General features: G+C 36.5%; 1 protein-coding gene across 9 annotated transcripts in view; it reads left to right on the top strand.

Moving 5' to 3' along the window:
• The window catches only part of JADE3 (jade family PHD finger 3), a 135,368-nt gene that overhangs the window by 86,332 nt on the left and 28,937 nt on the right, over positions 1–20,099 (top strand). For all 9 annotated transcript variants that reach the window (XM_045187542.2, XM_024580071.3, XM_053917184.2 and 6 more), the window contains one exon: positions 5,254–5,411. In XM_045187542.2, coding sequence (XP_045043477.1) covers positions 5,254–5,411 — 158 coding nt within the window. The remainder of the gene's footprint in view (positions 1–5,253; positions 5,412–20,099) is intronic.

The raw sequence follows: 20,099 nt of genomic DNA, 5'->3' as shown, positions 1-20,099 counted from the left end.
ATTGTCTTTGATGTTTAGTGCTTTGTATGAGATTCCTCTACATGCCTCCCCCTGATTTATGTTCTAGGGAAGAGTTTCCTAGGGGTCTGTGAATCCTGTGTAAGGTTCAGAAACTCCCGAAAATTGTATGCAGACTTTTAAAGATACATTTTTATCTGTATTTTTTGAACCAGTAGACTTCATCTGATTCTCAAAAAGGCCCATGCTCTTAAAGATGTTTATAAAAAGCCAACTGCCCTTTAAAAAGCATATAGTACTAGATGAGCAATTTGAATTTATTAAAAAGTCTTTCATTCTTTCTCAGAAACCAGGATATTTTCACCTATTAGTCTGACTGGTCTATAAAACACATCAACCTATCTTAAAGGATTGAATGCATACATCATCTGTAGACCTGGAGTCTTGTTTATCATGCCCAAGACTTTCATAGCAACAGAGTGAAAGCTCATATATCTTAACTCAGCAGAGAACACTGTAATACCCTCCAATAGATCCTGTTTACATCACTTTATCTGCATTTCTAACAAGCTTGATTATTTTTGTTTTCTGGCCCACAGTAGATAAAAAGCACTAAGCTTGCAAATGCACACTTATTGCGCAAAAACTGACACTGAAGGATAGGAGAAAAACTTGCAAAGCAAACCTCATGTATCATCTCTTGTGTGAAAACTGCCCAGATCTTCAAGTCAGACTCAATTGCTGCTGCTTCTCCATTACCAGGCTGCATACACCTCTGTTTGGTATGGGGTAAGAGGAATAATCAAACCTACCCAAGCAGCCCCTAAGTACATTGCTTTATAGCAATTGATGTTCCAGTTAATGGCAGCCCATAGCCATTAAAAATGTCCCATTTATTTTTTGTAAGAAACTTAAGAATTATTTTAAACTATTTCAAAATTATTTCCATGAAAAATATTTGCATGATTTTTAAAGTTTTAAACTTAGAAATTATATAAGCTTTGCTTCATTGGAGAAATCAAGGTGTGACACAATGTCTTGACAGTACTGGGTACCTTTCTTATCATACAAGAACAAGCTTGTATTCTTTTCTAGGCTCTCTCTGCTCTAAGTAGATGATTCTTCTAGATAACCCGAAAATCTTATCTTGCCTTAGGATTGTATAATTCTGAGAAAATCGCTTACAGTTAACTCTCTTTAGTTAAATATAGATACCATATTTGCAGCTGTTTTTTTGTGCTTTGGGGATGACACATCTGTTTGTGGTGAGTTAGGTATAGTTTCAGATTTAAGTGACTATGAATCAAAACTGAGCAATCTCTTTCTGCTTCATTCACATGGACCAGACAGTGTTCCCCTTTGTGTCATACAGGAAGTAAATGTTTGGCTTTTCCTCTGAAAAATGTCACAGAAATGTTCAGACTAGCTATGCTTTAAGAAACTGCCCACTGAGAGAGAGAGATGTTAATGAGAGCAGTAAAAGCCAGAGCTGTCCATGAAGGGCATTTTCATTTTGTGGCTCTAACAGGTTAAGCATTGATATTCTAATTGAATTCATAGTGAGGCCTCCTTTGTTTCTGTAAGCATCAGAGAGGCCAAGATGTGCATGCACTGTTGGACTTGGCATAGCTTCTGGGCTGTATGTTAGCCTGTGAATCCCCTCTTTGACCATAAATGAGCAGATCTCTGGTAAGTATAAAGTCTTTTTGTTTCAGGAACTTTGGGGGAAACTACCAGTGCATATAAAATAGGCACACAATTGAGAGTATGTAAAACTTCTCAACTTCATTACCTAGGTCAGTGTCAATATCCAGATCCGTCATTCATAATCTTTAATTTAGTAACAATTGGCCATGTTTTATTTTGTGAAGTTTCTGCATTACTTCGTGGCCTATAGAATGTTGGTTAAAGTTCTTGATGGAGCTCTTGCTTGGGAACCCAGTCTTTGGGAGCCAAGCCATGCACGTGTTAGTGAGCTATAAACTCACATCTCCTTTACCCCATCAACATTTACTTTATGGACTAGACAGGAGAACTCAGCTATACACTTTTTTCTGCTTTTAGTTGTAAAGCTGAGACTATGATGATGATAAAGTTAACTGCAGTTAGAATTTATTTAGCACTTACCACGAGCCCAGTACCATGCTAAGCCATTTACTTAAATTCACACATTTAATCCTTAACAACAACCCCTCTGAGGTCATTGTGATCATTATCCCCATTTTATAGATGAATAAACAGAGAATTTAGATAACTTGCCCCAAATTATTAATTGGTGAAACCATTAGACGAATCAAGGTAGTCTATCCAGGATCTTTTTTCCATTCTTTAATGAAGATTTTTAATTTCATTTTTAGCTATATTAAAACATTTGCCTGGTTCAAACATCAAACAGTGGAACAAAATACATTCAGAGAGATCAGCTTTTGTCTCTCTTCCTGATTTCCCTTCTCTCCAAAATTACCTGTTTTTAAAAAAAGTTTTAAGTTTATCCTTTTATAGTTTCTTTATGAAAATAATACACAAATATGTGTGTATGTGTGTGCCATTGTATGTATATAAAACCCACTTCTCTACCCAGGATACACTATAGCTATTTTATTTGTCTGTATTTATTTTATAAACCTAAAAAAATATCTTTTCTTATTAGAAGCAGATTCATGAGACCAGTCTGGTAAATACAGGGTGTGACAAAAGTAGGTTTACAGTTGTGAGTATGCAAAACACAGAGTTTGTTCTTGTATTATTATTTATTAATCATTATATTATTTTCCATATGAGCAACTAAAATCTACTTTTCCCCACCCTGTATATTTCATATCGCTTTGCAGATATCCGCCTGAGTACTGAACTCACATTCCTGTCCCCTGTTTAACATTTTATGTTCTGCATCATGCTTGAGATGTTTGCTTTCTGTAGCAAGATAAGGCAGACGCCTGCATTCTGCCTTGAGTAAAAATGCTTCTCTAGAAACCTTAGATCTGATGCTATTTAATCTGGCTAGCTTTTAAAATTAAAATCATGTTTATTATATAAATCTGCTTTTTTCTCTAAATGCAAAAGGGAAAATTATAATAATCATTGTATTTCATCTGCATTTGCTTAAGAAAAATAGATTTCAGTTGATTAGTGTTCTTACAGTCCAAGGTTTCTCAGACTTCACAGAGTTGCCTGTTCCTGGAGGTTTGGTATTCCTGGAGCCATGGACAGGGGCCAGATTTCATTGGCCTCTGCTTTTATTGTCTGGAGTCTTCAAGTTACTCTACTGTTTGGTAATTTTGTGTATTAGTTTCCTAGGACTACTGTAACAAATTACCACAAACTGGGGGACTTAAAACAAGAAGAAATTATTTTTCACAGTACTGGAGGCCAGAAGTCCAAAATCAGCCAGGCTGCACTCCCTCCAGAGACTTTAGGGGAAATTCTGGGTGGGGTTTTTTGTTTTTTTGTGGTTTTTTTTGCCTCTTCCAGGTTCTGGTAACTCAGCATTTATTGACTAGTAGATCAGTGAGTCACTCCAATCTCTGCTCTGTGATCACACATGGCCTCCTACTCTTCTACCTCAACTCTCTCTCTGCTTTTCTCTTATAAAGATACCTGTCATTGGATTTTGGGTCCACCCAGGTATTCCAGGATGATCTCTGCATCTCAGAAATCCTTAAATTATTTACATCTGCAAAGATCCATTTACAGGTTCCATAAATTAGAATGTGGACATATCTTTTTGGTGGCCACTATTCAACCCACTACAATATATTTCCAGGTTATTTAGGAAACTATACAGGACAGATTTTCATAAGCAGTTATATCAAATATGAAGACATGGCTTATGCTGTGTGATTAGATGCTGTGGCATTATTAACCCCAAAGCATGATTTTGCAATCTATTTATATTATGAAGTATATCACATAGAAAATAATGAAATATTTAAGAGGTTGAAAAATACTTGGCTTTAGTATTCTTGACAGATATAAGGTAGGATTTCCCACACTGTCTTTCCCAAAGACAACAGTGTAGTACAACTGTAAATTGCCACAGCCACTTAACCACTGGCTCATTAAAGGCTTTCAAGTAATTTATAGAAATGGATCATAGTGTTCAGCAAAATGGCAATTCCATTTCTTGGACTAGCCACCCAGATCACTGAGCTCTGTACAAAACATGTTAAATGGATATGTCTATGATCCTCTCTTACCCCATTATACAAAGTATTACACTAGATAAATAAATGAGGGGGAGAAAGGGTAGATCTTTATTACAGAGGAATTCATATTAATGAATGCAGGGCTGATACCTACCAGTGGATACTAAAATTAGCCCATGACAGTTTGAGAAGAAATAGGATGTTTTTATAATCTCAACGTATCTCCTCTAAGCTGTTTATTAATTACAAAGGGGAATATAGTAACCTAAGTGGGAAAAAACAGCAAGAGCCTAGGTTAACCAAGTGATAAAGTTTAACGTCACCACTAATAAGACATTGGCATCATATATCCCTGATATGATGGAATGAGAAGGGCATGGCATCATTTCTATGTATTCTTGCCAAAAAATTAGTAACATTAATCTAATCATGAGAAAATATTGCACAAACCCCACTTGTAAGGACATTCTTTCAAATGCATGGCCAGTTTTCTTCAAAAGTGTCAAGGTCTGGAAGGACTGAGAAACTGTCACAAATTAGAGGATACTGAGGAGGCATGACAACTAATTGCAGTGTGGGATTCTGGATTGAATTCTGGAACAGAAGGACATTAGGAGGGAAATCAGTAAAATTTGAATAAGGTCTAAAGATTAATTATTAGTATTGTAGCAATGTTAATTTTCTGGTTTAGGTCATTGTACACTGGTTATGTATGATGTTAACATGAGAGGAAACTATGTGAAGGGTATATGGGAGTTCAGTACTATTTTTGTAACTTTGAGTAAGTCATCAAAAATAAGATAATGGCTAAATAAACAATTGTAAGTTATCAGAGGATACTTGTTGCTTAATTTTAAGAGTTAAGGATTGTTTGTTTTATACAAACTGTTTAAGAGTAACCTGTATTGTTAATTTAAATTCAAGGAGCCCAAGAAAATAATTCAGAAAGGACCCCTTTACTCTTCATTAAATGCAGAATAAGCTGGTTTCTTTGTCAATACTTCGAACCCCTTCCAAATAGGAGTTAATCTGGCCATTTAAGAAGTTAGATATGTCTCTCTTGTTAAAGTACAGAGTGGGTGGGGATGGTCTTTGTAAAATAACACGAAATAGTTTTAATTCCTTCATGATGTGTGCAATGTCTTCCTAGGTGTACCGGAAGGACCTTATCAGTGCCATGAAACTTTCAGATTCTCACCACATTAATCCTGACAGCTATTACCTCTTTACGGATACATGGAAAGAAGAATGGGAAAAGGGAGTTCAGGTACCAGCCAGTCCAGACACTCTTCCACAGCCTTCCCTCAGGTATTTGCATGCTTGCACTTTTGACTTAGGGAATGAATGTTCTTATGGTTATCCGTGTGCTGCTTGGGGAGAGACTTTGAGTGGTTAACTATACATTTATAATGCAAAGTCACATACCATGCTCACCAGTTCACTCAGACCAGTGGCAGAGTATACCAGCTAGAACAGGTTAATAGTTAAAGTCAAGCTCATTTATTTAGGGATAAAATATATGCCCATTTACAGGATAAAACTGAGGTGCAATCTGAAATGTGATAAGATTTTGGAGACCAGGATTTCCAGGTCTGACTCAACAATAGTAGCATTTATTAGTCTTTGAAGAGAAACGGAGTGTTAATTATATAACCCCATAATAATTGTGTTAATACATCACCACATGAAAAGTCATTTCACTATAACGGGGACCTTACAGTGATAACATCTATAAATAGCAAACCAAAATATTTAGAGTTTGTAAAATGCATACACACAAATGAAAGGGAATAACTGTAATAATTGGGTTGACTATAAGCACATAGCCTTCATTTGCAAAGACTTGAGAAGAAAATTTAAGTAGAAGGAGATTTTGGTTTTGTGGGAAGGGGAGAGGACTTTTCTGCCAAAGGAAGTAGTAAGTTTTAGCCTCTCAATAGGAATGATTGATTTTGGAAGCCATTTTGTCTTACTGGTCTTCATTTTCCCGGTGCTTTGCACAAAGGCTGACATGAAATAAAATGCTTGGTATAAGTTTGAGTGAATGAGAGAGTGAATGAGTGAGTGAAGGACAGAGGGAGGGAAGGGAAGGGAAGGAAAGGGATAGCAACAGATAAAGGGGTTGACCTCTTGGTTACTATGAGAAAATATACATCTCATTGTACATCTGTGTATTTCTAGTGCATATTAGGTTCTTAAAGGGCAGAGGTTGCATCCTTGAATTCTCCATCCCTAGCACCAGGTTCATAGGTCTAGTCATTTTCCAGAAGAAATACTTGTTGAATCACTTCTAAGATCCAGAGCCTCATAGCATAACACCCAAATGTTCAAGTTTCAGTGGGGCTGGATGGAGGTGGGCAAAGTAAGAAAAAGTGGGGAAAACTGTAATAGCATAAACAATAATGACCCATGGACATGGCCAACAGTGTGGGGATTGACTGTGGGAGCAGAGGGTGGGCTGGGTGGAGGAAGGCAAAGAGAGAAAAACTGGGACAACTGTAATAGTGTAAACAAGAGTAAAAAAAAAAAAAAAGAATGAAAAAATCACTCATATCAAGATCCAATAGGGTTTCAACTTAATTAAAGACAATTAATAAATGCCAGTACCACGATGACAGAGATATTAGAATTATCTGACAAAGATTTAAAAGCAGCCACTATATAAAAAAGTGTTTCAGTGACCAATTATGAAACAAAGCAAATGAAATGATAGTATCTCCTCTTTTATTCCTGATAATTGGTAATTTTTGTCTCCTTTTTTATTTGCTACAGGTTGGTCAGTTTTATTGAGCACTTCACAAAAGCATCTTTTTGTTTCATTATTTTTTGTTTTTAAATTAATTTATTTCTGCTCTTATCTATTATTTCAATTCTTCTGCTTGCTTTGGGTTTATTTTGCTGTTCTTTAATTTGTTTCTTGAGTTGGGGGCTTATTAGCTTATTGGCTTGAGACTTTCTCTTTTACAATGTACGCATTTAGCGCTATAAATTTCCTTCTCAACACTGCATTAGCTGCATCCCAGATTTTTGATGTGCTATATTTTCACTTTCATTTACTTTAATGTTTTTTCCCCTTAAGACTTCATTTTTCACGTCTTTTTCCCCTTGCATCTTCTTTTTTTTATAGAAATAATGGTTTTTCATTTCCAAGTATATGGATATTTTCTTGTTACCGATTTCTGTTTTGATTCCATTTTAATTAGAGAACACACTCTATATAATTCCAATTTTTAAAAATTTTATGAGGTTTATTTTGTGAAACAGAATATGTATGGTCTCTCATGGTACATATTTATAGGTGCTTGAAAACAATGCATATGCTGCAATGCATATGTTGAGTAGAGTGTTCTTTACATATTAATTTGATCCTGTTAGTTGATAGTGTTGAGTTCTTCTATATCCTTGATGATTTTCTGTCTGTTCAATCAGTTACTGAGAGAGGTTGAAGACTCCAACTGTAATTGGGGAGTTGTTTATTTTTTCTATCAGTTCGATCAATTTTTGTGTCGCCTATTTTGCAGCACTGTTTCTTTGGTGCATATACATTAATGATTGCTATGTTTTCTTGGTGGATTGATCCTTTTATTATACAATATTCCTGTCCATCTCTGGTCATTCTCTTTGTTATGAAGTCTACTTAATCTGATATTAATATAGTCCCTCTTGCATCTTTTGAGTAATGTTTGCATTATATAGCTTTCTCCTTTATTTTACTTTCTGCTTAATTATATGCTTACATTTTAGGTGTGTTTTTTGTCAACAGCATGTATATATTTAGGTCAGGTATTTTTAGTCCACTCTAGCATCCTGTTTTTTTAAGGGGTTTAGACCATTTACACTTAATGGAGTTATTAATTAGGGCTAAGGCTGCCCTTTTACATATTTTATTTTATTATTTTGTGAGTTTTGTTTTTTCTCATTTTTCTTTTTTCTGCCTTCCTGAACAAACTACCACAACTTACCCACTGTGAAATAGATCATTTGAATGAATAGTCTATAAGTATTAATGCAATTGAATTTTTAATTAACAACCCTCCCAAAAAATACCTCTAGACCCAGAGGTTTTACTGGAGAATTCCACCAAACAGTTAAAGAAATAAAAAGTGATAATACTGGAAGAGAAATTTGAATTAAACTAAATGTAGTTATAGAATAAATAGCAGACTGGGAGTGTGGATACACTGTTGTTGAGAGGCTCTAAATATATAGCCAAAGGAACTTAGTGAAGGTGAACTTATGGACATAAAGTGATTGTGGTGAAAAGAATGAAGATGTCCCAGAGAAAATGGTGCCAGCAAAATTCTGCACGTTAAAGAAACTCTTAGAAATATTTTACAACGTTGAAAGCACAAAAAGCCAAATGTTGGAAACTCATCTAAATTTAGAAGGGAGTATGACAATTTGTCAGTGCATAGGAAAGGTGTGCGCTCTGTATCATGAGTTATGTGATGAAAAGGAATCAAGCACTGTACTCTTAAAGTTTTTATAAAAAAGTTTAAATTCTCGATGTCTCAAATTACAGTGTATTAAATACATGTTTTACTGTTTTTTATTTCCCTATATATTTATAGCCAACAATAAAATACTTGCTAATGTTTTGACAAAATTTTAAGGGTCACTGAACAATCATAATTTCCCCATTGATTATTAAGATTGCTTTTCACGGATTTGTATAGTACCATACCACTGTGCAAAGCAAGGACTACCTGTAATTTTTTTTTAAGATTTTATTTATTTATTTTTAGAAAGGGGAAGGGAGGGAGAAAGGGAAGGAGAGAAACATCAATGTGTGGTTGCTCCTCATGTGCCCCCCCCCCCCCACTGGGGACCTGGCCCGCAACCCAGGCATGTGACTGGGAATCAAACCAGCAACCCTTTGGTTCGCAGGCCAGTGTTCAATCCACTGAGCCACACCAGCCAGGACTACCTATAATCTTTAGTGACAGAATATCAGTAGTTTTTCAGAAGGGGACAGTGGAGCAGGAGGGTACAAGGAAACTTTTGGAGGTGATGGATATATTCACTATCATGGTTGTAGTGCTGGTTGCAGAGATGTATACATGTGTCAGAATTTACTAATTTGTACACTCAAAATATATGCAGTTTGCCCTGGCTGCCGTGGCTCAGTTGGTTGGAGCGTTGTCCAGTAACCAAAAGATTGCAGGTTCAATTCCTAGTTAGAGCACATACCTAGTTTGTGGGTTTTGATCCTCAGTCAGGCACAGGCTCATGTGACCCCTGGACCAGATAGATGCGTACAATTTCCGGTCCCAGCACCGATTACCAGTCTGGGTACATACTGAAGCAACCAATCGATGCTTCTCTCTCGCATCAATGTTTCTCTCCCTTCCTCTCTCTAAAAGCAATGAAAAAAAATGACCTTGGGTGAGGATAAAAAAATAAGTAAATAAAATATAATATATGCAGTTTAATGTATTTCACTTATACCCCAAAAATGTTAGTAGAAGTGTGATTTGTATACATATATACACACACTCATAGGTATATACAGAATCACAAATAGAGGAGTATATGGATGGGTAAGAAAACGTGATAGTGGGCACATAAAGAAAGACACGATGGTATGTGATTAGAAGAGAAAAGGAAGAAAGATGACGAAATGTGACTATAGGTTACCTAACAGCAGAACCCCTACTGTCAAATAATAGATTTTCAATACACATTTATTACTGTAAGGAGAATAAGACAAAGGAAGCAAAGAAGAAAATGGGTGGATGTTAGGAAAGGAAATTAGTGAAGAACCAAAAGATACTATTGTAAGAAAAACAAAGATGAGGGTAGGAAAGGAAGGGCATAAAAACAAGGAAGATTAAGGAATAATAGCAAATAAGGGCTGATCCTTCCATTTTCATGACCTGCCTTTCCTATATTAAAAATAAAAAGATTTTTTCACTTTCTCAAGCACTTGATTGAAAAAGTTCAGTGTAAGTACACATGCATTACGACTAACAAATGACACTGTAAATCAAAATAGAAAAGTAAGAGGCAGGAGGATTTCACTAAGTTTCTCAGTGAGGTCAAGTTCCAAGTTTGTCACATGACCACCATAGGCTTTTATAAATGTGCTGCTTGCTTTTTAAAAAAGATTTCTCAAAATTGAGATATAATTTATATATATTTTTATCAAGATAGAATTCACATACCATAAAATTCTCTCTTTTAAATTGTGTTGTGGTTTTTAGTATATTCACAGAGTTATGAAACTATCACCACTATGTAATTACAGTTTGAAGGCAAGAAGTCCAAGATCAAGTTGCCGTCAGGGTTGGTGTCCAGTGAAACTTCTCTCCCTGCTTTTAGACAACTGCCTTCTCTCTGTATCTTCAAATGGCTTTTCCTCTGTGTGCACACAGAAAAAGAGAGGGAGGAAGAGAAACAGATTTCTGGTACCTCTTCCTCTTCTTTTTTTTTTTTTTTCTTCCTCTTCTTAACAAGGGCAAGACCCTATCAGATTAGGTCCCCACCCTTGTGACCTCACTTAACCTTTATCTCCCCGTAAGCCCCATCTCCAAATTTAAGTCACACTGGGAGTTAGGGCTTCAATATATCAATTTGGGGAGGACACAATTCAGTCCATAACAACTTCTAATCTACTTTCTGTCTCTCTGGATTTGCCTATTCTGGACATCTCATAAAAATGGAATGATGTAATCTGTGGCCCTTTGAGTGTGACTTCTTTTACTCAGCATAATGGTTTCAAGGTTCATCCATGGTATAATACGGGTCAGTATTTTGTTACTTTTTATGGCCAAATAATATTCTATTTATAAATATACCACATTTTGTTAATCTGTTCATCAGTTGGTAGAAGTTTGGGTTGCTTCCATGCTTTGGCTACTATGAAAAAATGCTGCTATGAATGTTCTTGTACAAGTTTTTCAGTGGACATACGTCTTCATTTCTTTTGGGTATACAAGGTCTGTCCAGAAAAACTCCAGCCATTGTTAATATAACAAGAATGGTTTATGTGACATTGATGTAACCTGGCAGCCAAGGAGAATAGCCTAGAATGTGAATGCGTGAACAATGATGACTTCACTATACTAGTCATTGGGGGCAGTTGATGCCATTGAGTGAGCATGTGTACTGTGTGGCCATTGCATTCAAAATGACAGCAAGTTGAGCAACAAATCTGCCTCAAATTTTGTGTTAAGCTTAAACACTTCCTCCGTGGAAACTATTTGGATGATTCAGAAGGCCACAGCTACAGGCAACTGGTGATTGGCAGCTTCACAATAACGCACCCACTCATACATCACGTATCATGCAGACCTTTTTGGTGAAACATCACATCACCCAGGTGACTCAGTCCCCCTTCAGCACAGATGTGGAGCCCAGTGACTTCTGGCTTTTCCCAAACTAAAATCACCTTTGAAAGGGAAGAGATTTCAGACTGTCGATGAGATTCAGGCAAATAGGATGGGACCACTGATGTTGATTCCAACAAAGGATTTTGCAGAGTATTTTGAACAGTGAAAGAGATGCTAGGAGAATTGTGTGAGGTCCCAAGGGTACCTAGTTGGAAGGGGACTGAGGCGTCATTGTCCTATGTACAATGTTTCTTGTATCTTCTTCAAGAAATGTCTCTATTTTTCATATTACATGCTGGATACTTTCTGGATGTACCCCAGCCTAGTAGAAGAACCCCTAGATCATATAATAACTGTATCCTTACCATTCTGAGGAACTGTCAAACTGTTTTACACAGCATCTGCAATGTTTTACATTCCTGCCAGCCATGTATGAGGATTCCACTTTCTTCATGTCCTCACCAACACTTATTATTGTCTATCTTTTCTTAATGCCATCCTGAGAGTATTGAGTGTATCTCAGTGCAGTTTTTATTTTAATTTGCCTGATAGCTAATGATATTGAGCATCAATTCTTCATATGCTTGTCAGTCACTTGCATATTCTTTTTGGAAGAGAGGTTTTATACTTTTATACAAAAAGAAGAATCATACATGTGGTCCAAAAATACGAGATTGTCCTTTTTTTCTCTTCCTGTGAACTGTTCAAACAACCGAAGCGAATCATCTCAGTTCACTTCTTCATGTTCCATCACATTTACTTTGGAATGGATGCTCTTGGCTGCTGACAATCTGACACTTTAGTGAACAAGGAGACAAGGTCCCCAGATCAGCAGTTCCAGAATGCCCCCCCCCCTTTTGAGAGAGAAATAGAGAGGAAGGGAGAGAAACATCCATCAGTTGCCTCTCATACATACCTCAACCAGGGATCAAACCCACAACTTAGGTATGTGCCCTGACTGGGAATTGACCCCACAATCTTTTGGTGTATAGGATGATACTCCAACCAACTGAACCAAGCAACCAGGGCCAGAATGTCCCGTTTTTATATAGTGCATTCCTGCATACTTCTTATATGCAAGGTGAGACAAAAATAGGTTTATAGTTCATATGGAAAATAATAAATAATACAAGAATAAACTTTCACATACTCACAACTGGAAAATGACTTTTGCTCCACCCTATATGCCTTTGGACAAATTATTCTGATCTTTTTCCCATTTTAAAATTTGGGCTATTTGTCTTTATTGTTGAGTTATAAATTTTCTTTACATATTCTAGATACAAGTCTCTTATTTGCAATTATTTTCTTCTGTTCTATGGAATATCTTTTCACTTTCTTGGTGGTGTCCTTTGAGGCACAAGTTTTTAATTTTAATGTTCACTTTATCTATTTTTTTCTTTGGTTACTTGTCTTTTTGGTGTCAGATATAAGAAATCATTGTCTATCCCTGGCCAGTATTGGTCAGTTGGTTGGAGCATTGTCCCATAACCAAAAGGTTGCCAGTTTGATTCCTGGTCAGAGTACATACCCAGATTACGGGTTCAGTCTCCAGTCAGGGCGCATAGGAGAAGGCAACCTGTCAATGTTTCTCTCACATTGATGTTTCTCTCTCTCTCTTCACCCCACCTTCTCCCTCACTCCCTCTCTCCCTCTCGCTTCCTCTTTCCCTTCCTCTCTCTCTAAAAGCAATGAAAAAATGTCCTTGGAGGATTAACAAATGTAATTTTAAAAAAAGAAAAAGAATAATTTTATAGTAGTATCTCTTACATTTGGATCTTTGATCCACTTAAGTTAATTTTTGTGTATGGTACTAGGGGCTCAACCTCATTCTTTTGCATGTGGATATCAGGTACCCCATCGTCATTTGTTGAGCAGCTTACTTTTTGAAAGTGATAGACACTATATACCCCAACCCCACGCACCACTTGGTTCCATGAGTCCCTTATAAACCAGGCTTCTGTGGAAGAAAACATAGTTCTTGAATCAAGAAATCCTAGTTCTTTTTTTTTTTTAATCTCTCCTTTCTACCTAGATAACTTTTTAAAGTTTTTCTGATTTCGAACTGAGATGCTAATTTCTCTACTTTATGTTTTACTCTGTCCAAATTTGTCACTTTACCCCACACTATATGAAAAAAACCCACTATTTACATTCCTTTTTATTGGTTAATTTTATAGCTTTTTATGTTAGTGGGGAGGGGTTGTATGTCTTTGTTCTTGTCTTTATAGATTACAAATCTCCTAGAAGTTAAGAAGCTGTCTGGTAACCATTTGGTTATTTATACTATTGAGAGAATATTGAAAAGTTTTTTTTTAATTAAAGGATAGAAATTTAAAAATTAAATGCTTTGGAGCATTTGAGATCTTTCTCCCTGCCATATGTCATCAGTTTGGCTCAAATGAGCTCTTATCTTTAAAAAAAATCAAAAAAAAAAAAAAGGATAGCTTTCCCTGACTGGTGTGGTTCAGTGAGTGGGACATCATCCTGCAAACCAAAAGCTCACTGGCTCAATTCCAGGTCAGGGCACATGCCTGGGTTGCCGACCAGGTTCCCAGTTGGCATGCAAGAGGCAGTCAGTGGATGTTTCTCTTACACATGGATGTATCTCTCCCTCCCTCCCCTCTATCTACAAATGAACAAATAAAAATTTTAAAAAGCTTTATTCTCAAAGGCACAAATTAAAGTGTTTTCTTCTAATGTAACTGCCAGATCTAAGCAAATGTAAATGTTTTATAATAAACCCTTACAATAATTGTTTTTAGATTTAAAACCAATATCTTCATTGATCATGTGTTACTATTATATAAAGAAGAAATGTTAGTTAATAATTATTCAGTTAGCTCTGATTGGTGTGGCTCAGTGGGTTGAGTGTTGTCCTGCAAACCAAAAGGTCACTGGCTCAATTCCAGGTCAGGGCACATGCCTGGGTTGCTGGCCAGGTCCCTGGTTGGGAGTGTACGAGAGGCAGCTGATCAATGTTTCACTCACACATCAATGTTTATCTCCCTTTCTTTCTCCCTCTGTTCCCCTCTCTCTGAAAACAGATAAAATCTTTTTAAAAATCATGATTCAATTTTAAAATTCTTCCTGCCTTCCAGATTTAAAAAAATATGAATCAGTGTGCATTGGAAGTGTGAAGACATTTCTTAATTCTGTGCTAAAGGTTATTAAAAACCTTTCCATATTAAAACAGAGGGGTGGGGAGAAAATGCAGACAACTGTAACTGAACAACAATAAAATAATTTAAAATTTGAAAAAAATAAATAAATAAAACAGAATGTTATCCCAGTTTACAATAGCATGTGAAAACTGTCAGAATATAAAAACAAAAATCTTTTAATCCATTATTTTGGGTTGGCACCTCCATATCAGTTTAAAATTAAAACCTAATTGGTTAGTTATTTTCTACTGATGGAAATCTCACTTCGCTGAAGCAAGTATTCTAAGTATAAATCTGTTAGAGAAATTTAAGAATGAATCTAATGTAATACATTAGTTAAAATATATGTAAAAATATTGGGGAAGAATTATTTACCATTATGTATTAGTCAAAATAGGCCAGTTGCTATAACAAGCATCCCAATGATCTCAGCATCTTAACACAATGAAGATTTTTTTTCTTGCACATGTCTCCATCCAATATGGGTTTGGGATGTGGGTCACCACTACCCCCATGTAGTTATTCAGGGACTTGGGCTTTTGTTATGAGTAGCTCCTCTATCTACTAGGTACTTTTCCACTCCTTTTTCCACCCCTAAACTTCTAAATCCAGTCTTCAGGAAAAGAAAAGACAGTGTGGAGAGTTATGTAGATAGATTTGGGGGAGGAGGGGTCTGAGCTTTGAAGTGACTTATCCACCCATATGCCATAAGCCAGAACTCACTTGACATGGCCTGCAAAGGAGGCTGAGGAATGCAATCTTGCTGTGTGCCTAGAAGAAAAAGGAAACAGGGTTTGGTACACACATAGCATTTCTCTGCTACTCTTTGATAGTGGAATTATAAACTCAAAGCTATGTGAGCATGGGAACCTTATTGATTTTATTTACCACTGTAACAGTGATGGTAGTTGATGTTATGATCTGCACTCCCCAGATTCCCATATTGTCTTAGGACCTCTTCATGTGGTCTCTCAGCAGGTTAGTCTGACTTGTTACATGGCAGCTCTGGGCTCCAAGAGTGAGCCCATTAATCAGTTAACTAGAGGAACTTAAATATTACTTAATCCACAAGATTATCAAAATACTTCAGAATATTATTTCCTAATTGGCTTGCAGAAGTAATTTTGGACATATGTAAATTAATCGACCTTATCCTCGGATGCTAGAATTACTCCATTGGTGCTGTAATAACTGAAAAAGGAGTGGGAAAGATGCAATGTAGCAGGTGGAGCAAATCCTTTCAGAATCTTTGTCCTGGCTTTCAGACTACGTTTTTCTTTTGTTTGTTTTTTTATTCCGTTCTAGTGTTCTTTCTGCAGTTCTCTTGTCTGATAGTGTAGTGCAGTGTACATATGTGGTGACTGAGATGATAGAGTACAGAGAATTACAGAGCCACCTTGCCCTGTAAGTTACAGCTACTTAGGTAAGTCTGTTCACACCACAAGGGATTTTTTTAAAGTAAGTTCAACAAATGAAAATGGTGTTGACCCCCATTACATGTTTTTAGGTAGGCTGGATGATTTTGATGCTAGGCAGTAACAAACAAGCTTCAGATAGGGTTTTTTTAGGTTTTCATTTGTTTATTTAAATTAGTTTCTATTGCAGTAAGGTTCCAATGCAAGGAAGACAGTGCTTTATGTTTGATTGAAAGGAAGTATGCATTATAAGTTCTCTGACACACAAGTAGCTAATGATTTATTTACCAAGTATGTGTTTGCATGTTTTTAAAATTATAGATGAATTATTGCCTTATTGTAAAAAGAAAAATAGAATACAAAACATTAACGGTATAGTATATATGCTTATACACACGCATATATATAAATGGAACATTCTTGACTTTTTTCACTTAACAATATGTCATCATATACTTCTGAATCATTAATGATACCAAAAAAGGAATGATTGGATTTTTCAGACAGGCCACTATTTCTCCTTGGAATGTAGAAGTGGAACTGACTGGGCTATGGACAGCAGCACTTTCTTCACTAAACTTCATACTCAAATATATAACCACCAGTTCAACATTTCCGCGTGGATGTGCGGTAAACATCTCAGACTTAAAATGCCCCAAACTGAAGGGCTGATCTTCTTCCCCAAACTAGTTCCACCTGTAGTTTTCCACATTTAACTTATGGTAGATCCATTCTTTCTGTTGTAACTGTTTTTTCAGTCTTTCAGGTCAAAATTCATCTTTGATTCTTCATTGCCTAATACCCCATATTCAACATTAAAAGATACCCTCGTGGTTTCACTTCCAAAAGATAATTTGGGTTTTGTATTGTGAGTCAAAGGAAGAACAGCCCCTAGTGATAAATGGAACACAAGCCTGCCTGCCTCCCACTGCACTGCTGTATTTCGTCACCAAGCCTCTCTCATCTCCCCCTACTCTTCTTGCCCCACTTTTCCCATAACTCCTTTTCTCATTCCATTTTAGGCCGTAGCAGTCTACCATTCTTGCTTTCAATTATGAGAATCAGTACATAGCACAGTGTACAGAGCAGTTTCATACACACATTTACCTTATTTAAATTTTAAAGCAGTCCTTCGGCAGTTTTTCCAGTACTGTTGCTGTACAGACTGTTTTTCCAGTTACTGTTGCCCCAGACTTAGCAGCATCAAGCAACTATGTTATCATATTCATGGATTCTGTGGGTTGGGAACTCAGGCACAGTGGGGATGGCTTGTCTCTGCTCTACAATATCTATGACCTCATCTTAGGAAGATTTGAAGTTTGGGGGTGACTCAGCATCTGGGGGCTAGAATCATCTGCAGGCTTATTCACTAACATATCTGTCACCTGAGCTAGGATGACAAAGATTGCATGTGGCCTCTCCATGTGGTTTGGCTTCCTCACAGCATGACAACCTCGGCATAGGCAAACTTTGTACAGGCCTCAGGCACAGGGCTCTACATGCATGTGTCCTAGCAAGCAAGGCGAGAGCTGTATTCCCTTTTATGACCCAGCCTCGCAATTCTCATAGCATCACTTCTGCCATATTCTGTTGGTGAAAACAGTCACAAGCCCTCTCCTATTCAAGAGGTGTGGCAAATAGAATTTACCTCTTGATGCAGGAGTGGCGAAGTCACATTGTAGAAGAGCATGTGGGATTTTGAAAATATGATCTGTCACAGAGGTTATAATTGTCCTGTTTTATAGATGAGGCGTGAAGTCTGATAGAAAAGCAGTCAACCCAGAGTGGCAAGATTAACAAGGGGCATCTTGGGAAACTAATCCTAGAGATACTACTGCAAGGGGCTCCTATTTAGTTAGCTTTTAAGACATTTATTTCCAGCCTTTTAAAAATCCATGGTGTTACGGTATTTGTGTAATATCTGTGCTTTGTACTTGATATTAAAGCTCCATTTTTAAAACTCCAAAGTAATGTTTTTTCATTAATTCTTACAGACCTTCTCCTCTAGAAATAAGAGAATTTCTCCTTGTGACTGTATAGTAACTTTACCTTTTACCCATGCATTTCCTTGCCTTAGGTGTTCCTGTTTCAGTCTCTGACCTTTTTATTGTCATAGACTCAGTCTTGAGGTTCAGACCTTTTTAGTTACATATGAAAATACACATATGAAAAAAAATAAGTGAGATAACATCATTGTTATCATTACTATAAATTTTGCATTGAAGTATAATATATAAACAAAAAAGTAACCAAAATATAACTATAACTCAATGAATTTTCTTGAATTAAATATACTCATCTAACTGCCACCCAGATCAAGAAATAGAACATTACCAATACCCTAGAATCCCTCCCTCTGTTCCTGCCCACTAATAGACCTTTGTCGCCATAGGTGATCATTTTGCCAGTTTTGTAACTTCATATTCATCATTGCGGTTGTGAGATTCATCCATGCTATTGCATGTAGTAGATCATTAATTTTCATTTCTGTGTCATATTCCATTATGTGAATATACCATATTTTATTTATCCATTCTGCTCATGATGGATATGTGAGTTGCTTCCAGTTTTTCAGCTATTATGAAAAATGCTAATATGGACATTTTTATTCATTTTTTAGTAGACATATGTGTACTTCTTGTTAAGTATATTTCTAGGAATAGGTTTGCTAGCTCATAAGGTATGTGTATGTTCATCTATAATATCAGCTGCTAAATAGTTTGCTAAAATGGTTGTCCCAATTCACTCACACTCCCACCAGCAGTGTATGAGAGGTCTGTTCCACTTCCTTATGAACACTTAGTATTGTCAGTATTTGGTCAGTCTTCAAGTTCAGTCATTGTGGTAGATAATAGTGATTGAATTTCAATTTGCATTTCTGTGATAACTAATGAGGTTGAGAACCTTCTAAAAATTTTCTTACCATCTGGATAGCTTTATTTGTCAAGTGTCTGTTCAGGTTTTTTGCTCAGTTTTTAATGGGGTTGTCTGTCTTTTACTAATTGATTTGTAGGAGTTTGATATATATAGGGAGGGGCAAAAGTAGGTTTACGTTTGTTTTTTTTTTTAAGATTTTATTTATTTAGGTTTTAGAGAGGGGAAGGGACGGAGAGAGAGAAGGAGAGAAACATGAATGTGTGGTTGCCTCTTGAGTGCCCCCTACTGGGGACCTGGCCCACAACCAAGGGATGTGCCCTGACTGGGAATCAAACCGATGACTCTTTGGTTTCCAGGCCGGCACTCTATCCACTGAGCCACACCAACCAGGGCTTATTCTTGTATTATTATTATTTATTAATTATTGTATTATTCTCCATACAAACAGCTGTAAACCTGTATTTCCCCACCCTGTATAGTTGATAAACAGAAGTTTTTCACTCTCTTCCTTTATGGTCAGTGGCTTTTTCTTATTTAAAGTATCTTTGCCTATCCCAAGGATATAAAGATATTCCTCTTTGTTTTCTTCTAGAAACTTAATAAACATATTAGTTTAATTTAAAAACATTTATAATCTATCATGTTCCACATAGAATGTGAGGCAATTGAGATGAATAGTTATCAGATATTCTCCCTTTTAGAAAAAGATGAATCTTGAAATAATTAGATATTCTATAATTACCTCATATGCCGTGCACCTCAAAAGCACAGCATATTTAGTCTCATAGTCTCTGGATAATTCATATGCATGTCTCTTGTTTTTTCATTTGGGTTCATTTCAGTTGGACGCAAGCCTCTGACAGCAGTTCCCAAAATTTTAGTTTCAATTAATATTTTAGGGTTCTGCTTTTCCCTCAAGTATTTGTTGCCTTTGGCTTTAAAAACTCCATATGGTGGAAAAATTAGCATGTACAAATGTGTATAGTTACTAACTTTATTCGGCATATATAAGTGGAATCATATGCTTTTAGAAGCATATGGTCAGGAGGAAATATTTACTCTATAAACGTATTTACAGAGCAGATTTGGTCTATGTATGAGGGAAGACCTAAAAAACCAGAATTAACTTCTGGACAGCAGGCCCCTTATAGTACAGGTTTGCCCTGCTGGGTGAGTGTTCTAGGAACCCACCTGTATCAGTGTACCAGC

The sequence above is a fragment of the Desmodus rotundus genome, chromosome X (assembly GCF_022682495.2).
Source record: "Desmodus rotundus isolate HL8 chromosome X, HLdesRot8A.1, whole genome shotgun sequence".
Taxonomy (NCBI): Eukaryota; Metazoa; Chordata; class Mammalia; order Chiroptera; family Phyllostomidae; genus Desmodus; species Desmodus rotundus.
This window is presented reverse-complemented; position numbering and strand designations above follow the sequence as displayed.